The sequence below is a fragment of the Nelumbo lutea genome, chromosome 6 (assembly GCF_056320005.1).
Source record: "Nelumbo lutea isolate HS-2025 chromosome 6, American lotus-T2T, whole genome shotgun sequence".
Taxonomy (NCBI): Eukaryota; Viridiplantae; Streptophyta; class Magnoliopsida; order Proteales; family Nelumbonaceae; genus Nelumbo; species Nelumbo lutea.
In genome coordinates, this window is record NC_142689.1 from 21,867,923 (window position 1) to 21,887,063 (window position 19,141).

Consider the following 19,141-nt stretch of genomic DNA (forward strand, 5'->3'; position numbering starts at 1 on the left):
TAATATTTATACATCATTTATTTATATAATTGTATTGTATATTTATATTATATATAATTTTGGTTTGTGGCTTACAGTTTGGTTCAGTTTATAAAGTCCATTAAACCACAAACCACAATTTAGAAAAATATGAAACTGAACCAAACAGTTTTAGGTACAAACCAAATCAAGCTGCAAATCCGGTTTGGTTTGGTTTGATTTTGTGGTTTGAACCAAACAATGAGTACCCCTATTTCCAACAATTAAAAAAAACATGGTACTTATGGGTTGTGGTATGGTGGAAGCATATTGGGAAAGTTTTTTTTTTTTTGGTGAATAGATCCCAACTCCACCCAAAGAGATCGTGATTGAAGTTTGGGTTGTAAATGGATCAGATTAAGATTGGATCTAGCTGCATCTGCATTCACATTTGATTGCTATGCTGGATTTTAGATCGGATCTGGATTTTGTTTGTAACCATCTTATTATGCTTAAATCGATAAAAAATAAAAAATGTTTTAAAAAATTAGTTATTTTTAAAAAATATATATATATAATAAATGTATATAAATATATAATCTTAAACTTATCAATTATACGTTACATAATTATACTATATATACATAAAATAATAAATTTTTATTAGACTTAAATTTTAATCAAATAAAGAATAAATCCACATTCAAATATAATATAATGGAATTCGAAATTGAATCGGATCCGTAGGCAAAATTCCATTAACTCGATGAAGAGTCCATTTCAACGGTATTACTCGATGAAGAAGCCTGTAGGTAAACCCTGTCTGTCTGTCAATTAGATGAACAGCAACATTTGCCGTCCATCACACACAATTCACCGAGCAAGAATGAAGGTTAGATAAAAAGCTGTTGCAGGCAGTAATGATATGGATCAACTGCCACAATGGATGGAGATCATCCACCCGCATGAATTTGAAAAAGCTTTAATTATCGCCTTCAATAATAACATATGATAATTTTTTTGGATGATAATTGAAGCTATTGAACTAAAAATTGACCATAATAAAGAGCCAAAACTTCAACCATGGACAATCCTAATTGAGGTTCAAAAGTAAGACTTTACTCCTTGCACTTTTCTATAACACCTCGTTGGCTTTAAAAAACAAAAACACAAATCGCGAAGCTTATCCAAACACAACCCATACCTAAATCAATTAATGCTTTCGATCTATCCAAAACCTCACATCAATGAGAAGTTGAGAATGATATACCTTTCCCTCCGGGCACCACCTCCTTTTCCTCTAGCCAAAGTCGAGCCGATTCGACCGGCTTAGCCGAACCGGATATGGTATTTCTGTTGGCGCGGTTCCAAAGCAGGCACGCCACAGCCACCGACCAGTAGTTGGCATTTGGCAACAACAAGAAACCGCGTCGGTGCGTTGGGCCGTTGGCTCGATTGCGAAACGCACCACGTGCTCAACGTGATTTAAATCCCTCTTTCTTACGATAAAACAAGTGTGACCGTCAGATCTATGGACCCCATCCGTTGCATCCTCTTGTTACTTATTCTAATCAGACGGCTGTAGTTGCTTCCGTATATGAACTATGAACATGCCGTAATTTCTCTCAACAACCAGTAGCAATTAAAAAGTGCCACGTGAATCGAATAACAATAATTACCTGATCATGTGGAAATATAAGTATTTTTATTTTTACAAAATTATCCAGAAAAGAGAGGCTAATAATTTTGGCGATTCAGCAAAAATTCTTAATAGAGTCCATTAAGAATAACAATAAAATCTAGGTTACCAAATATATTAAATGACCTAATGTTCCACATAATTACCATATACAGCCACTGCCGTATCTCATCGATATTCGTATATATACGTTTCCGATAAATAGACTAGCACAAATTGCCCCTATATTCATGTTCATGGCCAATTCTTCTCTCCGTGAGTTCTCTGTGCTCAGATCTTCTGAAAGCTAGAGGGTTTCGTCACTCCTGACTTCTGTTACTTCTGTGATTAACTGAGAAACTGATTCAGGTTCTCACCAGACCTCTGCTGATATTTTGTGCGGCATGGAATCCAAGTGAAAGAACAGAGAAAAGAGAAAGGAAAGCCACGGCTCGTACATCTGTGAATATCTCTCTGTTTATGTTTCGGTTGAGGTTTTGGAAATTCGATCCGGCGATGCAGAAGTTGATGCGGTGGTTGGTCACTCTATGATCTTCGCTGCAGCGTTCGTCCTTGTGGTTCTTAGGGTTCGCAAGAAAGCTGAGGAGGAGGAGGAGGAGGAGTGCATGAGGGATTTGGTTTGGTTTCTATGCTTCGTCAAGAATTCCAAGAGAGTAAGGCGCGACTGTGGGCTTGTGATACGGAGCAGGGGCAGATGGGGGAAATGTGGCTGATTTCGGTTATTGTCGGTGCCTGGTACGTTTGCGTATGAGTTTGATTTTGAGCAGTGAGGGAGATTTTTCATTGACAGGGTTTTGGAAGGGTGAATTTGGAGTTTGTGAAAAGAAATAAAAAATGCAGCAAGATCAGCGAAAGAAGGTTAGCGTTTGCGAATCCTTTTCTCTTGGTTCTCTTTCTTGAATTTGTGGGCCTTGGAGGAAGGGTAGTGTGCTACCTCTGGGCTTAGAAGGATTGGTTTCTTTGAATTGTTCATATAGGTTGGTTCTTTTCTGCCAAAAATTGGATCTTTGAACCGACAGAGCTACTGGATAATATCCGTTTGAGACTTGAGAGTGATTTGATGGACAATATTTGTCTACGGTTGATAGTTGGAATCTATCATGACGATCATTACTACGTGCATAATTTGGATTTCGATCATATCATATTTTATAAAATTTCCCGCACTGCCTTTTTCTTTCTGATCAAAAGAAAATCGTATTCTTTCTATTGATATGTAAGGAAGAAAAACTTGTTCTTTTCTGGAAATTATTTCTAAAGTTTTGCTCAGATAAAGCATAAACCTCTTTTTGATCAATTATCTGTGTAGAACCCGATTCTGTTTCCTAAAGTGGTGATTTTCCTGGCTCCATATGGGTATTTCTCTTTGAATCGTTTTTTTTTTTTTTTTTTTTTTGGGAATAAAATTTTTTGCCATCATTTTTGCCATTCTTTGGTGATCTGAAAGCTGCGTACTTTTATATTAAAATAAACTGGTTATTGATTTTATCTGTTCTTACGATGGAGAATTGCTTTCGGTATTTCCTGGTATGGCTTCAGAGCTATGGAGAATTTGGTGTTTCCTGTTGAGTTTAATGGATTGGATGGTTGGCTTCTACTTTAAGAATTTAAAGGGTACATCATTTCTATGTTACTAAAGCAACTCAGAAATTTGTCTGTTATTATTGCTCTGAATACTAAATAGTAAGTCTATACATAATATTTTCCTTCACTATATACTTTCCTGAGAAAGAAAACGCACGCTTTTTCCACACATAGGAGTCCAATCCATTATTGGTAGACTAAATTCTATATAAGTTTATGCTCTTAGAGCTGCATGTACTCTATAATCATAGAGCTAAATATGCATTCTCTCTCTCTGTTTTTTTTTTTAATTTTTTTTTTATTTTTGGATTTGTGATTTTGTGTTCTTTCTTTTATCAGTGTCGTGCAATTTGTTGGCCTTTTCCATTCTTAGTTTACCACTAAAGTTTTCTCCATGCAAAAAATGAGCATGTTATATATTATTTAATTAAGAAACCTGATTGTGTTTTTTTATATACCACAGAATCCAACAGAGACGGATTTCTTCACTGAGTATGGGGACGCCAATAGGTATAAAATTCAGGAAGTAATAGGGAAAGGAAGCTATGGTGTTGTTTGCTCAGCTATTGACACACATACTAGAGAAAAGGTGGCAATAAAAAAAATACATGACATTTTTGAGCACATATCAGATGCCGCTCGAATCCTGCGTGAGATCAAACTACTCAGGCTTTTACGACATCCTGATATTGTTGAAATAAAGCACATCCTCTTACCACCCTCAGGAAGGGACTTCAAAGATGTTTATGTTGTTTTTGAACTCATGGAATCAGATCTTCACCAGGTCATTAAAGCTAATGATGACTTGACACGGGAGCATTATCAGTTTTTTCTTTATCAGCTGCTACGTGCATTAAAGTATATTCATACAGGTAATTTGGTAGCTCTGTATTGCTTTCTTGCAATCATTATCTATGTTAATCATATATTATAAAATTAATAGCATTTGTGTTGACGAGTCATTCAACAGCATTATTGTTGATGCTACCATTTCTTGTCATCATCATCATTGTTGTTGTTGTCTAAGTGAGTTCCATTTTTTTTTTCAATTCTACTTATTCTGAGCCACTTTTTCATTTAAAACTTGTTGTGATCTTCCTTTTCTCTTGGAGATGCATGTTACACTTAGTGTTAGATGTTTTTATTGTTGTTTCCTGGAGTTTTGAAGAATGCCCAAGGCTTAGACTTGAAGTTGTTTTCTGCAGCTAATGTGTACCATCGAGATTTAAAACCAAAGAATATATTGGCAAATGCAAATTGCAAGCTAAAAATTTGTGACTTCGGGTTAGCAAGAGTTGCATTCAATGATACCCCTACCACAATATTTTGGACGGTATGCTACCTAGAGTTATATGCAGTACATTCTTGTTCATTCTTAAGGCAAATTATGTTGGGGATATTTTATACTTTCCTCTTTTTTCATCTGAAACACTTAATTTTGCAGGATTATGTTGCAACAAGATGGTATAGAGCTCCAGAACTTTGTGGATCATTTTTCTCAAAGGTAGGTGTGGCTTGTTCAAACTCCAAAGCTGTTTGGCACTCTTCTTATTTAGATTCAACAGTGACATGTTTTAGCATGCACTATTATTTGATAGGTTAAATGATTGTGTGGCTATTACCATCAGTATACTTAATGTAGGCATTAGAATGCAGTTTTTCTTCCTTTTTTTCCTATTAAACGATTTTCCTGACTGGCAGTGTCTGCAATCAGCTATTAAAAACTTGATGTAGTTACTTATCAAGAAACACTAGAGTAAAGTTACTGCCAGCCTGTGATGAATGGTTATTTTGACTGAACTGATGAGTTGATAGAAAACATTCTAGCTTTTGATGAGTGTTCAAGAAACTGCTTTTGTTTTTCATGGGGTAGATGCTTGATTTCATAGCCATTTCAGTATGTTTAGTGTAAGCTTGACCATGTAATTGGTACATTTGTCAAGTTTTAGTTCTCCCTGAGGTTCAACCTTCTATTTGTTGTCTCGTTATCTTTTTTCCACTGTCCCTTAATAACCGAGTTACTGGACATATAATATTGCCTGTTGAAAATTTTGTTTTTCCACTTCGTGCTGATGTTGATTTAGCTATTAATTACTTTGTGGTTCACTTCTATAAAGAACTTTCTAGAGTCCTTGAATTTATTTTACAAGGCAACCTGAACTGAGATTGTTAATTGCTTGTTTGGATCATTCACTAATTTTTTGAAACCTATTTGGAAAATGAAAATGTCTGCAGTATTTATTGATATGGACTATTCTGCAACCAAATCACTGTTGATTTTATCTGTAGCATCATTTGTATATGTTTGAAATTTGTCAATTTTATGAGTTCAGTGGCTGCATTTCTTAGTGAGTGCCTTTTGATTGTCTTTAAGTAAATGGTAATCACTAGATTAAAACAATGCTTGTTCAGGTATGCATTTTGAACTCTCCTGCAAATTGAAAATTTGTCTAGTTTGACTTTGATGTTAGACTCACTTGAGTTCTTTTGTTATGGTGTAAATTTCTATATTTTGATTATATAACTTAACTAGCATGGTTTTTGTGTTGCAGTATACACCTGCAATTGATATTTGGAGTATAGGCTGCATCTTTGCCGAGGTATTAACTGGAAAGCCTTTATTTCCTGGTAAAAATGTTGTTCATCAGTTGGATTTGATGACGGATCTGCTTGGAACTCCTTCGATGGATACCATCTCACAGGTACGTCATATTTGCTTTTATTGCTGAAAATAGATTTTAAATTTGGATTACCCTTCTGATGTTATAGTCTTACCCATTTTTATTTTCCTTTTTCTTCTATAGGTGATCTCATTATTGATGTTTTCTTCTGCACTATATCCAGGTCTGCAATGAGAAGGCAAGGAGATACTTAACAAGCATGAGGAAAAAGCAGCCTGTTCCATTTGCACAGAAGTTTCCAAATGCAGATCTGTCAGCACTCAAACTATTGGAAAGATTGTTATCATTTGATCCTAAGGATCGACCTACTGCTGAAGAGGTTCGTATTATGGAAATGGCTATCGGAGGTGGTTCAATCCATTGGTGTATTCAATCAATGAATACGTATTCTTGTTTATATCTAATATGAGATATTTGAGAAAGGCTAATTGTTAACTTCAGCAGTCAAACAATGCGACCAAATTAACTTTTACTCTGTTCTTTAGAAACAACTGCTAAAGAATGCCATCTCTTCATTTTGATGGTGTACCTAGTTTAATTTCAGGAATGTAGACCTGAAGATTCATATTACCAACCCCCAGTTCTATACTGGAACTGGGGCATCTTTGATGTAGCCCATATCTTGGCAACTTTAGTTTCATTTAATTTTGACCAAAACTGTTTTCAATATATTGCTGATTGTTGTGTGGGTCTTCCAGGCATTAGCTGATCCTTACTTTAAAGGCTTAGCAAAAGTTGAGAGAGAACCGTCTTCTCAGCCAATAACAAAGCTAGAGTTTGAGTTTGAGAGGCGGAGGGTGACAAAGGAGGACATTAGGGAGCTAATATTCAGGGAAATTCTAGAATATCATCCACAGCTACTGAAAGACTACATGAATGGGACTGAGAGGACAAATTTTCTCTATCCTAGGTTCTAATTCTGACATTTATCTTTTGTTCTTAAATCCATTTAACTGATGATAATGAAGTTTCTTTTGCTTTTACCACCGGGGTCCTTTCTTATCAGTGTCCCCACTGATGTTTTTTCTTTACATCTATATACAGTGCTGTTGATCAGTTCAGAAAACAATTTGCACATCTGGATGAAAATGGTGGCAAAAGTGGACCAGTGATCCCATTGGAGAGGAAGCATGTTTCCCTCCCCAGGTAGTTCCCATGGAAAATTCATTTCCTAACGAAATCACTTTATAGCATATAGAACTATTTTCTTCCCAGTATATGAACCATGTCTAATCCAACTTCAGATATACTTGGAAGCTTTTTAATAAGATCTGTTTTGTTATTTAATGTGTCGATAAGGAAGAATTGTTCTCACAACCTTCTTAATGGCTTACACACTACACAGTACATGAAAAGATAAAGTATAAGCTACTCAGTTCATTACCTGAGTATCATTGATTTCTTCCTTTAGTTGTGTGGTTCTGCTTTGTATAATGCATGCCTCAATTGGCATGTTACATACTTCATCAGGTTGCTGATTTCATTGTGAGATCAGCACAATTCAGTTGATTTGGATTCTTGGACTTGAGCTCCAGCAATACCCCGTAGCCTTCTAAGTTTGTTTTACTGCACGACTGTAGGGGATGTGCTACTCCCCTCTCCAGTGGACCTGTGAAACGAAAGCATTTTACATGTAAGAAATCATTACATATAGCACACCATGATATCAATAAGCGGGTCAGAGTAGGTTGTAGTGTTTAGGAATTAGGAGTACTGATCTTCGAATGTTTTCCTAATCTATTTTATTTTTGCAGGTCAACAGTTGTCCGTTCAAATACAATTCTCCCCAAGGATACAAATTTGGGTTCTTTGAAAGACAGGCAAATCCCAGATGAGGCCTCTAATAAGAACTCTAGAGAGACAGATGGAACTTCTGGAAGCATTTCTAGGACTTTGTATGCGCCCCATAGGATCCCATTAGGTATGATCTCTCTCTCTCTCTCTCTCTCTCTCTCTCTCTCTCTCTCTCTCCTTTGTGTGTGTATCCATACAGTTCATTCTTCTTAAGGTATTTTAGGCAAAGTATAAACACATACCCCACATTGGTGGGGTAAGATTGTGTACGCACATCTGTCCCTCCCTAGACCCCACATTGGTGGGAGCCTCGTGTACTGGGCTGCCCTTTTTATCCATATGAACACATACAAGTTAAAATCGGTAATGCACATGCTTAACTGGGTTTTTCTGCCGTATCTATTTAGCTTTTTGTTTTTGTGTAGTGTTCCACATGCAGCATTTTTGTTCAGTTCTTACCATTGGCCACATTGTTTTTTATTCTAATTTATGTGTATGAATTATGTCTTTCTGCTGTTTAGCTAAACCTGGAAAAGTTGTGGGACCAGTTATGCCATTTGAGAATGTGACTGGCATCAAAGATGCCTATGATCCAAGAATAATCAGGAATGCGGTTCTTCCTCCTCAGGCTGCCCCACCACCATACTGTTACCGCAGGACTAGCATGAAGCAAGAAAGATCTGGTGTAGAGGCCGAAAGGGACTCATCACAAACCAAGCCACAACCCTCACAATGCGGCATAGCAGCCAAATTGCCCCCAGAAATAGCCATCGATATCAACACCTCTCCATATTATCTTTCTCGAGCAGGAGTGACAAAAGCAGAACAAGTTGATGATCGAATAGTCATTGATGCAAACCTGCTACAAGTAAAATCACAGTACGGTGGGATTGGTGCAGCAGCTGCTGCACATAGAAAGGTGGGCACTGTTCAGTTTGGGATGTCAAGGATGTACTAGAGAAGTGGGATGAATTTATCTGTACTCCATGATCAGAGCAGTCGATGCAGAGAAATGGAGATACCAGTCACTAGGGCGATTTTGAAATCATCATGTGAAGGAGGGAGTGAAAATGAACAACAAAGAGAGGAAAACAACAAAAAAACAGGAGACAAGAGAGGGTTAGGATGTGGGTTGCATTCACTGAATGGGCAGCTGTCTTTGGGGGGTGATGAAGTGTTCACAATTGAGTTAGAAGGGGTAGCTAGCAATCACCAATCAGTCTGTGTCAACAGTAAACATAATTATATCTTCAGTGAAATTATACATTCCATTGTTAAAGGCATAAAGTAAATAGAGGAAAAAGGAAATCAGTATCTGCTCTCTCTCTCTCTCTCTCAAGTGCCCATTCAGCTCTAACATCCTCCTAATTGCTACTCGGTACAACCATTAAAGTTTAATTAATGTCTCGTACCGAAAAATCTCAAATGAATGGCGTGATGTGTTTGGGGCAAGGGACCATTCTGCCACCTGCTTGATCACTTGCCTGATTGACGCTTTGCTGTACGATTGTAGTGGATTGGTTCTATCCACGTGCGGTGTTGGACAGTGCTTTTGGCAAATCTTTAAAGTTGTGTGGCTTGCCTGGGTCCACTTTAGGACTTCCGGACAGGAGATTTTAAAGATAGGGTAAATTTCTTAAACTATCAATTAATTAAGTATATTTTTATTGTTTTAATATTGTCTAACGCTACAATTACTGTTTTAAAAAACAAATTATCATTATCGTTAAATATTTATGAAAGGGTTGAAATGCCAATTTTACCCTTCCATTATTTTTTTGAAAGCGGTTTTCTCTTCTCTTTCTCTCTCCTCTCACCTCTTTTTGCACACAGTGGAAGTGGAATGTCAACGAAGCCACCGTCGCCACCACTACAACCTTTGAATGCGGTGGTCATTACCGATGGAAACCAGTCGAACATGTCCTCCCAACCGGCGATCCCGCAAACCTCCAGTAAATTGCTAACGGCTCCTTGGAGCACAATTATTCTTTGGTGGAGATTAGAAAGACCTTGGTGACTGACGAGGGTCTATCCTACGTCGTGTATGTTTTGCAGCACCTAGGTGTTGTTGATGAAGGTGTGGCCCATCTCGCACGAGGCATGGTGAACCGGCGTTTTCATACTATGGAGACAAGTCAGAGATGAATGAGCTAATATCGGAGGCCATGTCGAGGGTTTTTGTGCCATTCATGAAATGCAATATTGGAGGGCAACGATGGGTTCCAAGGGGTGGAGTTCCTAGTGGATGTGGGTGGATGCATGGATGATACTATGGAAGCATCCCCATGTCCGAGAAGGAATCAATTTCGATCTGCCAAGGTGGTGACAAAAGCCCCAAATATTCCTGGCGTGACACACGTCGGTAGAGAGATGTTCGAGACTAATCCGACCGACAAGAAGGTGGGTGTATCCCATAGCGTGGCGGATTTGGTATAAACACATTCCTGGCGTGATGCACATCTCTCCCCTCTTTCACTTACTCTCTTCCACCACTTGCAGTGACGGATTTAGTACTTCTCTCTCCGCCACCTCTCTTTCCCTCTCATTCTCTCTTTCCACTATTTCTCTCTCCTCTCTCACCTCTTCTTTCACTTTCTTTGTTCCTCCATCGCCAATGACGAGAAGCATTGGATGGAAGCAAGATGGAGGAGTCTTGATCATAGAAATCAAAACTCCCCAATCCGATTCCACTTGCTTGAAACCTTGGGAAACCGCAAGCCACTATTTCTGCTAAACTTGCTCTCAGAGCCACAATTTCTACTTCCAAAGCCAAGGAGCACGGAAAGGAACAACCTACTTCCCTTGCAAGAGAAGCCGACTCGGATATGAAACTACATTCAAAAGCTGCACCATTTAGACGATGAGGAGTTTGTTTCTTAGTATCTATAAAAGAGGGCTAGAGAAAAAGTGGGTTATTTTGATCCCAACAAAAATAAGGTAGACGCACGGTCTTTAGATGGCGACACTAAGGTCACCCTGTGGTTGCAGGTGTGGAGTCTGGAGACGAGAGTTCAGAGCTCTAATTCCCTTCGAGTGTTTTATGATATTTAGTTTAATAATATTTCCAGAGAAGGGGTGCCGATCGAGAGGAAGAAGATGAGAGTAACATTGGGTTAAAAAAAAAAAATTATGCATCACATGCATGATGCTATGTGTGTACGAGTTTTTATAAAATATTAACTGATACTAACGGTAAGAATGAAACTAATGAATTATCATATACAATAGGGATAACACTAGACAATAATGCTTAGTCAATTAGGTAAATCATAAGGGCAAAGGACCATTCTCCCACCTGCTCTACCCGATCAGTTACCTGACGATGGACGCTTGTGGTGGATTAGTTTAATCCACGTGCGGTGTTGGACAGTGCTTTTTGCATGTCTTTAAATAAATTTGTATGGTTTGCCTGGGTGTCCACTTTCAATAATTTAGGACTTCCGGACAAATTACAGTGTGCTAGGGGAGCTGAGCCATTAAAGATATTGATGTGTACCTGTAAGTTCATTGCATCCAAAAACAAATATCGGAAGTAGTGCAGCTGGTTCTGGGTTTAAAAATGTGATCATGTTAGGGGTGAAGTTTGGAATTGAATGGATGGATATGTGTCATCAGAACTCATTAATGCAATGGATACATTTCAATACCAAGGTTTAATGTATCCATTGTGCGATATGAAGTGGTTTTCCAAGTTGTCGATATATCAAAGAATGAAGAATTTAAGCCATCTGTCAATCGTAATTTATAATAGTAGGTCAGCAACTCAGCGTCAGTTGGAGCTCAGCCGCTGTCTGCAGATAAGCCTTGGCGATGGTATGCTTTTAACTTCTTGAAATTGAGTAACGTTACTTTTTTGAAGTTTGAACCATGTTCGAATTATGGAGATTCTTACAAGTACATTGATAAGCATTAAATCTATGGTTGAAATAAGTATAAATGATAAAAATACATAAAAAATACATACTTTAATGTTTGATATAAAAATGCATTAAAGAGTTTAGAACATATAGATATCATTAATAACATTATTATATGATTAATCTAAAAATGAATCAGATCTATGAAAGTGCACAAGATCCATAAATCAAAGAATACAAGACAGAAATAAAAAAACAACTGTTATATTTTAATTACTTAATCAAATTTTCTATATTTTATTTTATTTTGCAAACTATTAAAAAATTAAGTCAATGGGTTTTAACTTATTAAAATTTATTAATGTAAACTATGTCAATTTTATAAATAATTTTGTAAATAATCAACATGTTGCTACTTATTTATTATAAATTAAACTGTTAAATACTAACTAGGAGTTTAAAGAAATATGCATATTTAAAAACTATTAGATCCATTAGAATTTATAAGTTACATATTATATAATATACACTCCATAAATTATAGTTACGAAAATAATTATTCTGTTTTGTTATTTTTATTTCTATATATTATCAAATATTACAAAAAAATCTTTTTTTTTGGGCATATGTTGTTGATGGATCATCCATAGGTCCATCTTATAGTTCTTTCCACCGTCAAACCTATTTAAAATTATTTTTTTATTTTCTCAATTTTTGGGAAAATTCATAGATCTAATTGGTACAACAAGAAAAAATAAAAAACATCCGAGGTCTAATAACAAAATTGCATTTCAAACACTGAAATATGCATATCTACCATTTAGGCTCCATTTGGAAGGAGTGCAAATACAAATATGTAGAACACAAAATCTTGTATTTTATATTATTTTAATATACTGTATTTGTACAATTTCCAAACTAAGCTTTAAGAATTGAATGAAGAAAAAAAAATGCTTTTTTCCTCTTATTCTTGATTCTAATATATTTTTTTCCTTTTCCCTTTCTTCTTTGTGACTAGCAAACATAATCATTCTTCCACACGATACAGACGGAGCCAACTGTTACGTGTACAAAGAATGCACACCAACCCCATACCACTCATGCAACGTAACAGTCATTGATCAGGCATATCATATTGATAACTTAAACCTTGCAATGATCATGATTTTCTCTCTTGACAAGATCAAGATTTTCATATATTGTGAACGATGATGGTTCATATCCAACCAAGGCCGTATAGAAATGGCAACGAGGTGAGGATCATATTTTTCATCTCCAATCATTGATAGGGACAGATTCCCCATAGGAACCCGAATCTTCAAAATTTTTTAGTTGACAGTATTTTTTGAAAAATAAATTTACTTAATATAAATAAAAATGTCAAAATATATATAATATTTTAAATATATTTTGACATATATATAATATAATATTTAATATATATATATATAATTGGGATTGGGGTGGGGCAAGGCGGGAACCTCATTCCCCATCCCTAACACCGATCCCGATTGGGGATCCCTATTAATCCCCATCCCCATCCCCTTTCTGCCATAGCAATTCTCATCCTCCCATCTATTGGGTCAGGAAAGTTGAAATTGCCTTCCCTAAGACTGAACCATAATATATCTTGGTGAGCCTTTTAACACCAAATTACCAATAGCCATAAGTTCCCCAATTCCAGCAATAGCTTTGATTGGCTCATGACAGCCCCCGGTGCTGAATTTATGGATCAACAAAATTTGGGAAAATTATATAGGGAATTACCCATTACTCTGGGTAGTAACACTAGCCCTTTGGGAATGATCATCGCCATGATCACACATAAGTAGTTATTCCTGAAAATAAGCACTTATTTAAGTTCAAGTAGCTCAAATTTTCAGATTATTTTTAAGTTTCTATTCAACAACTGCTTATTTTCTTTCTGCTATGTCTTAGTCCGCCACATTATTTTGGAAATACGTATACTACCCTGAAATAAGTGCTTTTTCACTGAACAGTCACGACAACTTATTGGAGTAAGCATTTATCCAAATAAACACTTGTTTATCAAAATGAGCTCTCCCAAATAGGGGCATAAGCTTGAACTTTCACTTGTGACAGATGGCTATCCTATATGTTCTGATTCCATCACTGAAGTCCAGTCCATTAATTGATGTTATGGTGAGGGTAAATTTCCTAAAATGCCCCAAAACGATTTGTTTGCACTCTGCTTGTGTTAGTTTCAGCATTTCCTTTTAAATTTTATACTTCATATATTCTTGTGTTGTTTTATGATTTTTCTGTTTTATTTTCCAAAACGTTTATGTATCTATTAGTTTAATTTAATTTAATAATAACTCAAGTAATTATTGCCTAATTTGTTCGTCCAAGTGCGAGAATGAAGATAGGAAGGGTTAACAACTAGGATTTTAGAGAATCATTGAAGGAAAGGGTAAAACGGTCTAAAGAATTATGCAAAGAGTATTTATGGGATTTTGAAATGTACAAATATGCACATAGCATCATGTGCAAATCTTTCAGCTGCTTAATTGGAGTGTTGATGATTGGAATTTGAAAGTATAGGATAGCTCTTTTATGGCAAGTGAAAAATTGGGCTTTAAGTGTTACTGTCCTTAAGGTATAAGGTAGTTTCATATAATTTTCCATAAAATTAAATCAAATAAAGCTCATCTTGGATTTTTCCATTTGCCTATGGTCTGAAATCCAATCAAACAATCTAATTCATTATCTCGGATTTGAACGATTTGTTTACATAATCGGATCAAATGCAGATTTAATTCCATTTATTCAAATTAAAATCCAAATTGATTATATTATAATATATATATATATATTGATTTTAATATACAAAATTTATATAATAATATACAAATATATAAATATATAATTTTATATTATAAAGGTATATATAAATTTATCTTTCATATAAAAAGTAATTATTTTTTTAAATTTTCTTTATTTAAAAAATGAAATAGAATGAGATTAAATCCAAATCTAATTCGAGTTTTTCAAATCAATATTTTCAACCCATCGTTGACTTGGATGGCCAAACTATCTTCACCAATGTCTAATATTTTCAACACACTACAATGTATTGAAACTTTTGGAGGTCATATCTTATTATTAGAGGTGTAAATCTAACCATGCCACTTGCAGCACAACACGAATTTAGACCAGTCCGGCGCGGCCCAGTATGATGGTCCATGGGCCGTGTCAAGCCCAACACGATCGTGTGGACCGTGCTAGGCCTAAGGTTTTAGGTCCGCGGGCTAGGCAGACATGGCACGATTGAGCGGGCCATGCCGCCCACAACCCGCTCAGTCATGTCAGCACAGCCCAACACAATCCATATATATTATTTTATATATTTATATATAATATATAATATATAGTATATTATATAAATTAAAATTATATAATAATATATTAATAAAATAAACAATTGTTTTCAATTTTATTATACTAATTTATTTAATTATTGTATATATAAGCAATTGTATACATCAAAATTCATATAAAATTAAAATTTTAAGTTTTTTTTTCAATTTTTTAAATAAATAACTTTGGCCCAGTTCACGTTCGGCTTGGCCCATGGACCAGCCCAACCCGCTGCACAACACGGGCCCTCACGGGCTTAGGTTGTTGGCTGTGCCAGGACGACCCCCCAAGTTATCACAGGGGAGGGCGGCATGGCCCGAGACAGCCCGGGAACCGACACAACATGATCCGCACTTTGCGCAAGCCACCCACAGGCTATGCCATGTCGGCCTGACACGACCCGTTTTACACCTCTACTTATTACTTTGCTATTTCTCGCAAAAAAAAACTCTTTTTATGGCCTCAATCTCAATTTTTAAAATTTATTAATAAAAAATTAAAACTAAAAGTATATAAATTAGACCTAAATATAAAGTATAAATCATATGTATATATCAATATGTGTGTGAACCGCTGACTCACGACCCGGAGGCAAAAACGGTTCAGCCTCCGGGTCGGTCTTTGTAAACATTCATCTTCGCTTATGATTCTGGTACCATCTACTATGTATACTGGTATGCCGTTTAACTTTCGGTATGTTTGACCTTTTTTTGGTAAAAACGAATGCTTGACCGTGCGCACATAAAATCAAACTCAAAAAAACTCCAACTTTTAAGTTTGAATTTGCTGGATGTCAACTTTTAATTTCCCTCAAATTGAACTTACTAGCCACTTGCCTGTTGAATGTAAGTTATAATCGGTTCATGTCTGCTATGTTGATGGAAATATATCTAATCATCTGATGCAATATTTCGCCAAAATTTGCAAAAGATTCAAAACCAGACTATGGATAATCAAATCAAGATAATGAAATGCAATAGAAGAATTCTTGCTAACAACTTGCAGCAGCTGGAACCTGCTCAGCTTAATAGAATTAGAAACCAAGTTCAGTTTCTGTTTGCACTGCAGAGCCATCGCTATTGCTGTTGCCCCATCTAGCCGGCTAGCCCCTGCTAGAAGCCGTTGACGTTGTACTATGCCTTCTTTTCCCGCCTTTTTTCGAAATGTTCTACTTTCATGGATTGTTTTCTCTCCTTCACGCTTTGGGCTCTCAAGTACTCTCAAGAAATCCTTCTCTTCCTTCATGGGTATCGTGAATTATGCCAGAATGGGTACTTCGTCGTGGAAGTCAATGATCTCGTATCACATCCAATATGAACGATTAGAGGAAGTACGTCGGCTATTTGATGAGATCACTTCTCCTGATGTTTATCTCTATACGATGATGATTGCACGTTATTCACGAAGCCAAAGACTTGATGATGCATTGGAATTATTCTGCAAAATGCCGGTCAGGGATGTTGCTTCTTGGAATTCAATGATGAAGGGGTGTCTAGATTGTGGTAATTTAGTTATTGCTCGGAAGCTTTTTGATGAAATGCCGGAGAGAAACGTTATCTCTTGGACCACAATCTTGAATGGGTTCTTGCAATTTGGAAAAATTGAAATGGCTGAGGCTTTGTTTCATAAGATGCCTTGGAGGGATACTGCTGCATGGAACTCGATGATTTTTGGATATTGTAGTAATGGAAGAATTGAAGATGCTCTGAAGTTGTTTGAGGAGATGCCTTCTCGGAATGTGATATCATGGACCACAATGATCGGTGGGCTTGATCAACATGGGAGGAGTGGTGAAGCCTTGTTTCTCTTTCAGGAGATGCAGGATTCAGGGTTAATAATACCTACTGCAAGCACATATTCTTCTGCTCTAACGGCTTGTGCAAACATACCAGCATTAGATCAAGGTGTTCAACTTCATGCACATCTTGTCAAGTTAGGGTACGTCTTTGATGCTTTTATCTCTACTTCACTCATCACATTTTATGCAAACTGTAAGCAAGTTAAAAACTCTCACAAGATTTTCCAAGAAAACCTTCATATGAATGTGGTTATGTGGACAGCCCTTATAACAGGTTATGGTCTAAACGGTAAATATGAAGAAGCATTGGTTGTGTTTAATGATATGATTAAGGTAGGAATAGTTCCCAACCAATCCACTTTCACTAGCACTTTATACTCATGCAGTGGGCTAGAAGCTCTTGATAGAGGAAAAATTATCCATGCACAAGCTGTCAAGCTTGGATTGGATTTTGATGTGTTTGTGGGTAATTCTCTTGTTGTCATGTATTCTAAATGTGGAAACATAGATGATGCAGTAGTCCTCTTCAATAAAATGAGCCAGAGGAACATTGTTTCATGGAATTCTATTATTGTTGGATGTGCACAACATGGGTATGCCATTCAAGCTCTTAAGTTCTTTGACCAAATGGTACATGAGGAGATACATCCAGATGAAATCACATATATTGGCTTGCTTACTGCCTGTAGCCATTCTAGGATGTTAGATAAGGCAATGCATTTTTTTGAGAAATTGAATCAGGATAAGTCCATTGTTGTGAAGCTTGAACACTATGCATGTATGGTAGATGTCTTTGGCCGATGTGGGAAACTGGAGGAGGCAGAGGAATTTATCAGAAAAATGCCAGTGAAAGCAAACTCTATGGTATGGCTAGCTTTGCTTAGTGCTTGTAGGGTGCATGCTAACTTAGAAGTGGCCAAAGGAGCTGCACAGTATGTTTTTGATCTAGAACCACATAATAGTGCAGCTTATATTTTATTGTCTAACTTATATGCTTCGGCTAGTAGATGGAATGATGTTTCACAAATAAGAGGGATGATGAAACAGAAAGGAATTGTAAAGAATCCAGGTTATAGTTGGGTCACAATGAAGGGGTCAAGGCATGAGTTTCTTTGTGGAGATAGGTCCCATCCATTGAGTGAAAAAATATATCAGAAGATGGATTTTTTGGGTGGAAAATTGAAGGAGCTTGGCTATGTCCCTGATCGAAGTTTTGCCTTGCATGATGTGGAGGATGAACAGAAAGAAGTAATTTTATCTTATCATAGTGAGAGACTTGCTATTGTTTTTGGGTTGGTTACTACTGTCGAAGGTAGTACCATAAGAGTAATGAAAAACCTTCGTGTATGTGGGGATTGCCATTCTGCCATCAAGCTTATAGCAAAAATTGTTGGGCGTGAGATCATTGTAAGAGATTCTAGTCGTTTCCATCACTTTAGGAATGGCAACTGTTCTTGTGGGGATTATTGGTAGCGCTGTTGTGAATTTTGTTCTTTAAGATGTTTTGGGAGGAATAGTGCATCTGATGACTGTTAAGCATATGAGTCACAACATGTATAAATGCTTCATTTTGTTTTCAGAGGTCAGAACTAAATTTGTACATATTGAGAAGTTGATATTTTATTCAGAGAATATTTCTTGGATGACGATGGCCATTGCCTAGAAGACGCAGAGGTACTATTAACAAATCATGGTGAATCCCTTAGCTTTAATTGTAAAATATGATAATGTTAGTTTTATCAACAAATTTGTTTGCAACAATCTCTTGCAATCTTATACATGCGTACTTGATTTTTGTAAGAAAAAAAATAGTTTCTTTGCTATACATGTAATTTACCCAACACTCTTTATGAAACTATTGATGGCAGAGAAGTGATAGAGATCATGGAAATGTTGTTGAAAAGCATTTAAAGTCGGTTGGCGCTTGATTTTGTTTTCTTTTATTTTTCTTTAATTTCAAGTAGAAGAGAGTTAATGGTCCCTATATTGAACTTAATATTTTGTTACTGTTGATTATTTGAATAAATGAAACGTTGCCTGAATGCCTCAATGTAATGGACCCTAGATAGAAACTTCAGGAGGAATATTGAAATCTCCTGAAAGTTGAGATAACTTTCTGTGTGAGTAATTGTATCTAGCTTAGTGTTAGTTTCTCTTACTGCATTGGACATTTTTTATTCTATTTCATAGCATTGTTTAACTATTTTGGCTAGGGTTGGATATGAGTTGAGCCAAGCCGAATATTAGACCATTGGAGTTTGGCTCTGGAGAAAAGCATAAAGCTTGAGTTCAGGCTCGTGTTTGATTTGAGCTAGAAATATAGCTCGAATTCAGCTTGACTCAAAAGCTCATATGTTTGAGCTCGACTTTGCTTGAGCTTGATTGTGAA

The 19,141-nt window shown here is 36.4% G+C and overlaps 2 protein-coding genes and 1 long non-coding RNA gene across 4 annotated transcripts; all 3 read left to right on the forward strand.

Annotated features, from left to right (window-relative positions):
* Nucleotides 1-1,780: 1,780 nt before the first annotated feature.
* LOC148847878 (mitogen-activated protein kinase 8-like) lies at nt 1,781-9,037 on the forward strand. Its single transcript, XM_088950555.1, has 10 exons — nt 1,781-2,515; nt 3,705-4,113; nt 4,447-4,574; nt 4,686-4,745; nt 5,794-5,943; nt 6,086-6,241; nt 6,621-6,832; nt 6,967-7,068; nt 7,677-7,843; nt 8,238-9,037. The coding sequence occupies exons 1-10, from the start codon at nt 2,492-2,494 to the stop codon at nt 8,672-8,674; spliced, it is 1,845 nt and encodes a 614-aa protein (XP_088806681.1). The 5' UTR covers nt 1,781-2,491; the 3' UTR covers nt 8,675-9,037.
* Nucleotides 9,038-9,203: 166 nt separating this feature from the next.
* LOC148847879 (uncharacterized) lies at nt 9,204-11,123 on the forward strand. The gene is made up of 3 exons (XR_016100922.1): nt 9,204-9,343; nt 9,550-9,668; nt 9,772-11,123. It is a non-coding gene; the product is annotated as an uncharacterized LOC148847879 (long non-coding RNA).
* A 963-nt stretch (nt 11,124-12,086) lies between these two features.
* On the forward strand, nt 12,087-18,794 carry LOC148847880 (Pentatricopeptide repeat (PPR) superfamily protein). Of its 2 annotated transcripts, none has more exons than XR_016100923.1 (2): nt 12,087-12,826; nt 13,574-13,822. XR_016100923.1 is itself a non-coding variant. In XM_088950556.1 (2 exons), exon 2 carries the CDS (start codon nt 16,090-16,092, stop codon nt 18,223-18,225), a length of 2,136 nt encoding a protein of 711 aa, XP_088806682.1. In that variant the 5' UTR covers nt 12,109-12,826; nt 16,023-16,089; the 3' UTR covers nt 18,226-18,794. The 2 variants fall into 2 exon arrangements, 1 of the variants encoding a protein (XP_088806682.1); XM_088950556.1 differs by lacking the exon at nt 13,574-13,822 and adding an exon at nt 16,023-18,794 and having other exon boundaries at nt 12,109-12,826.
* The last annotated feature ends 347 nt before the right edge of the window (nt 18,795-19,141 follow it).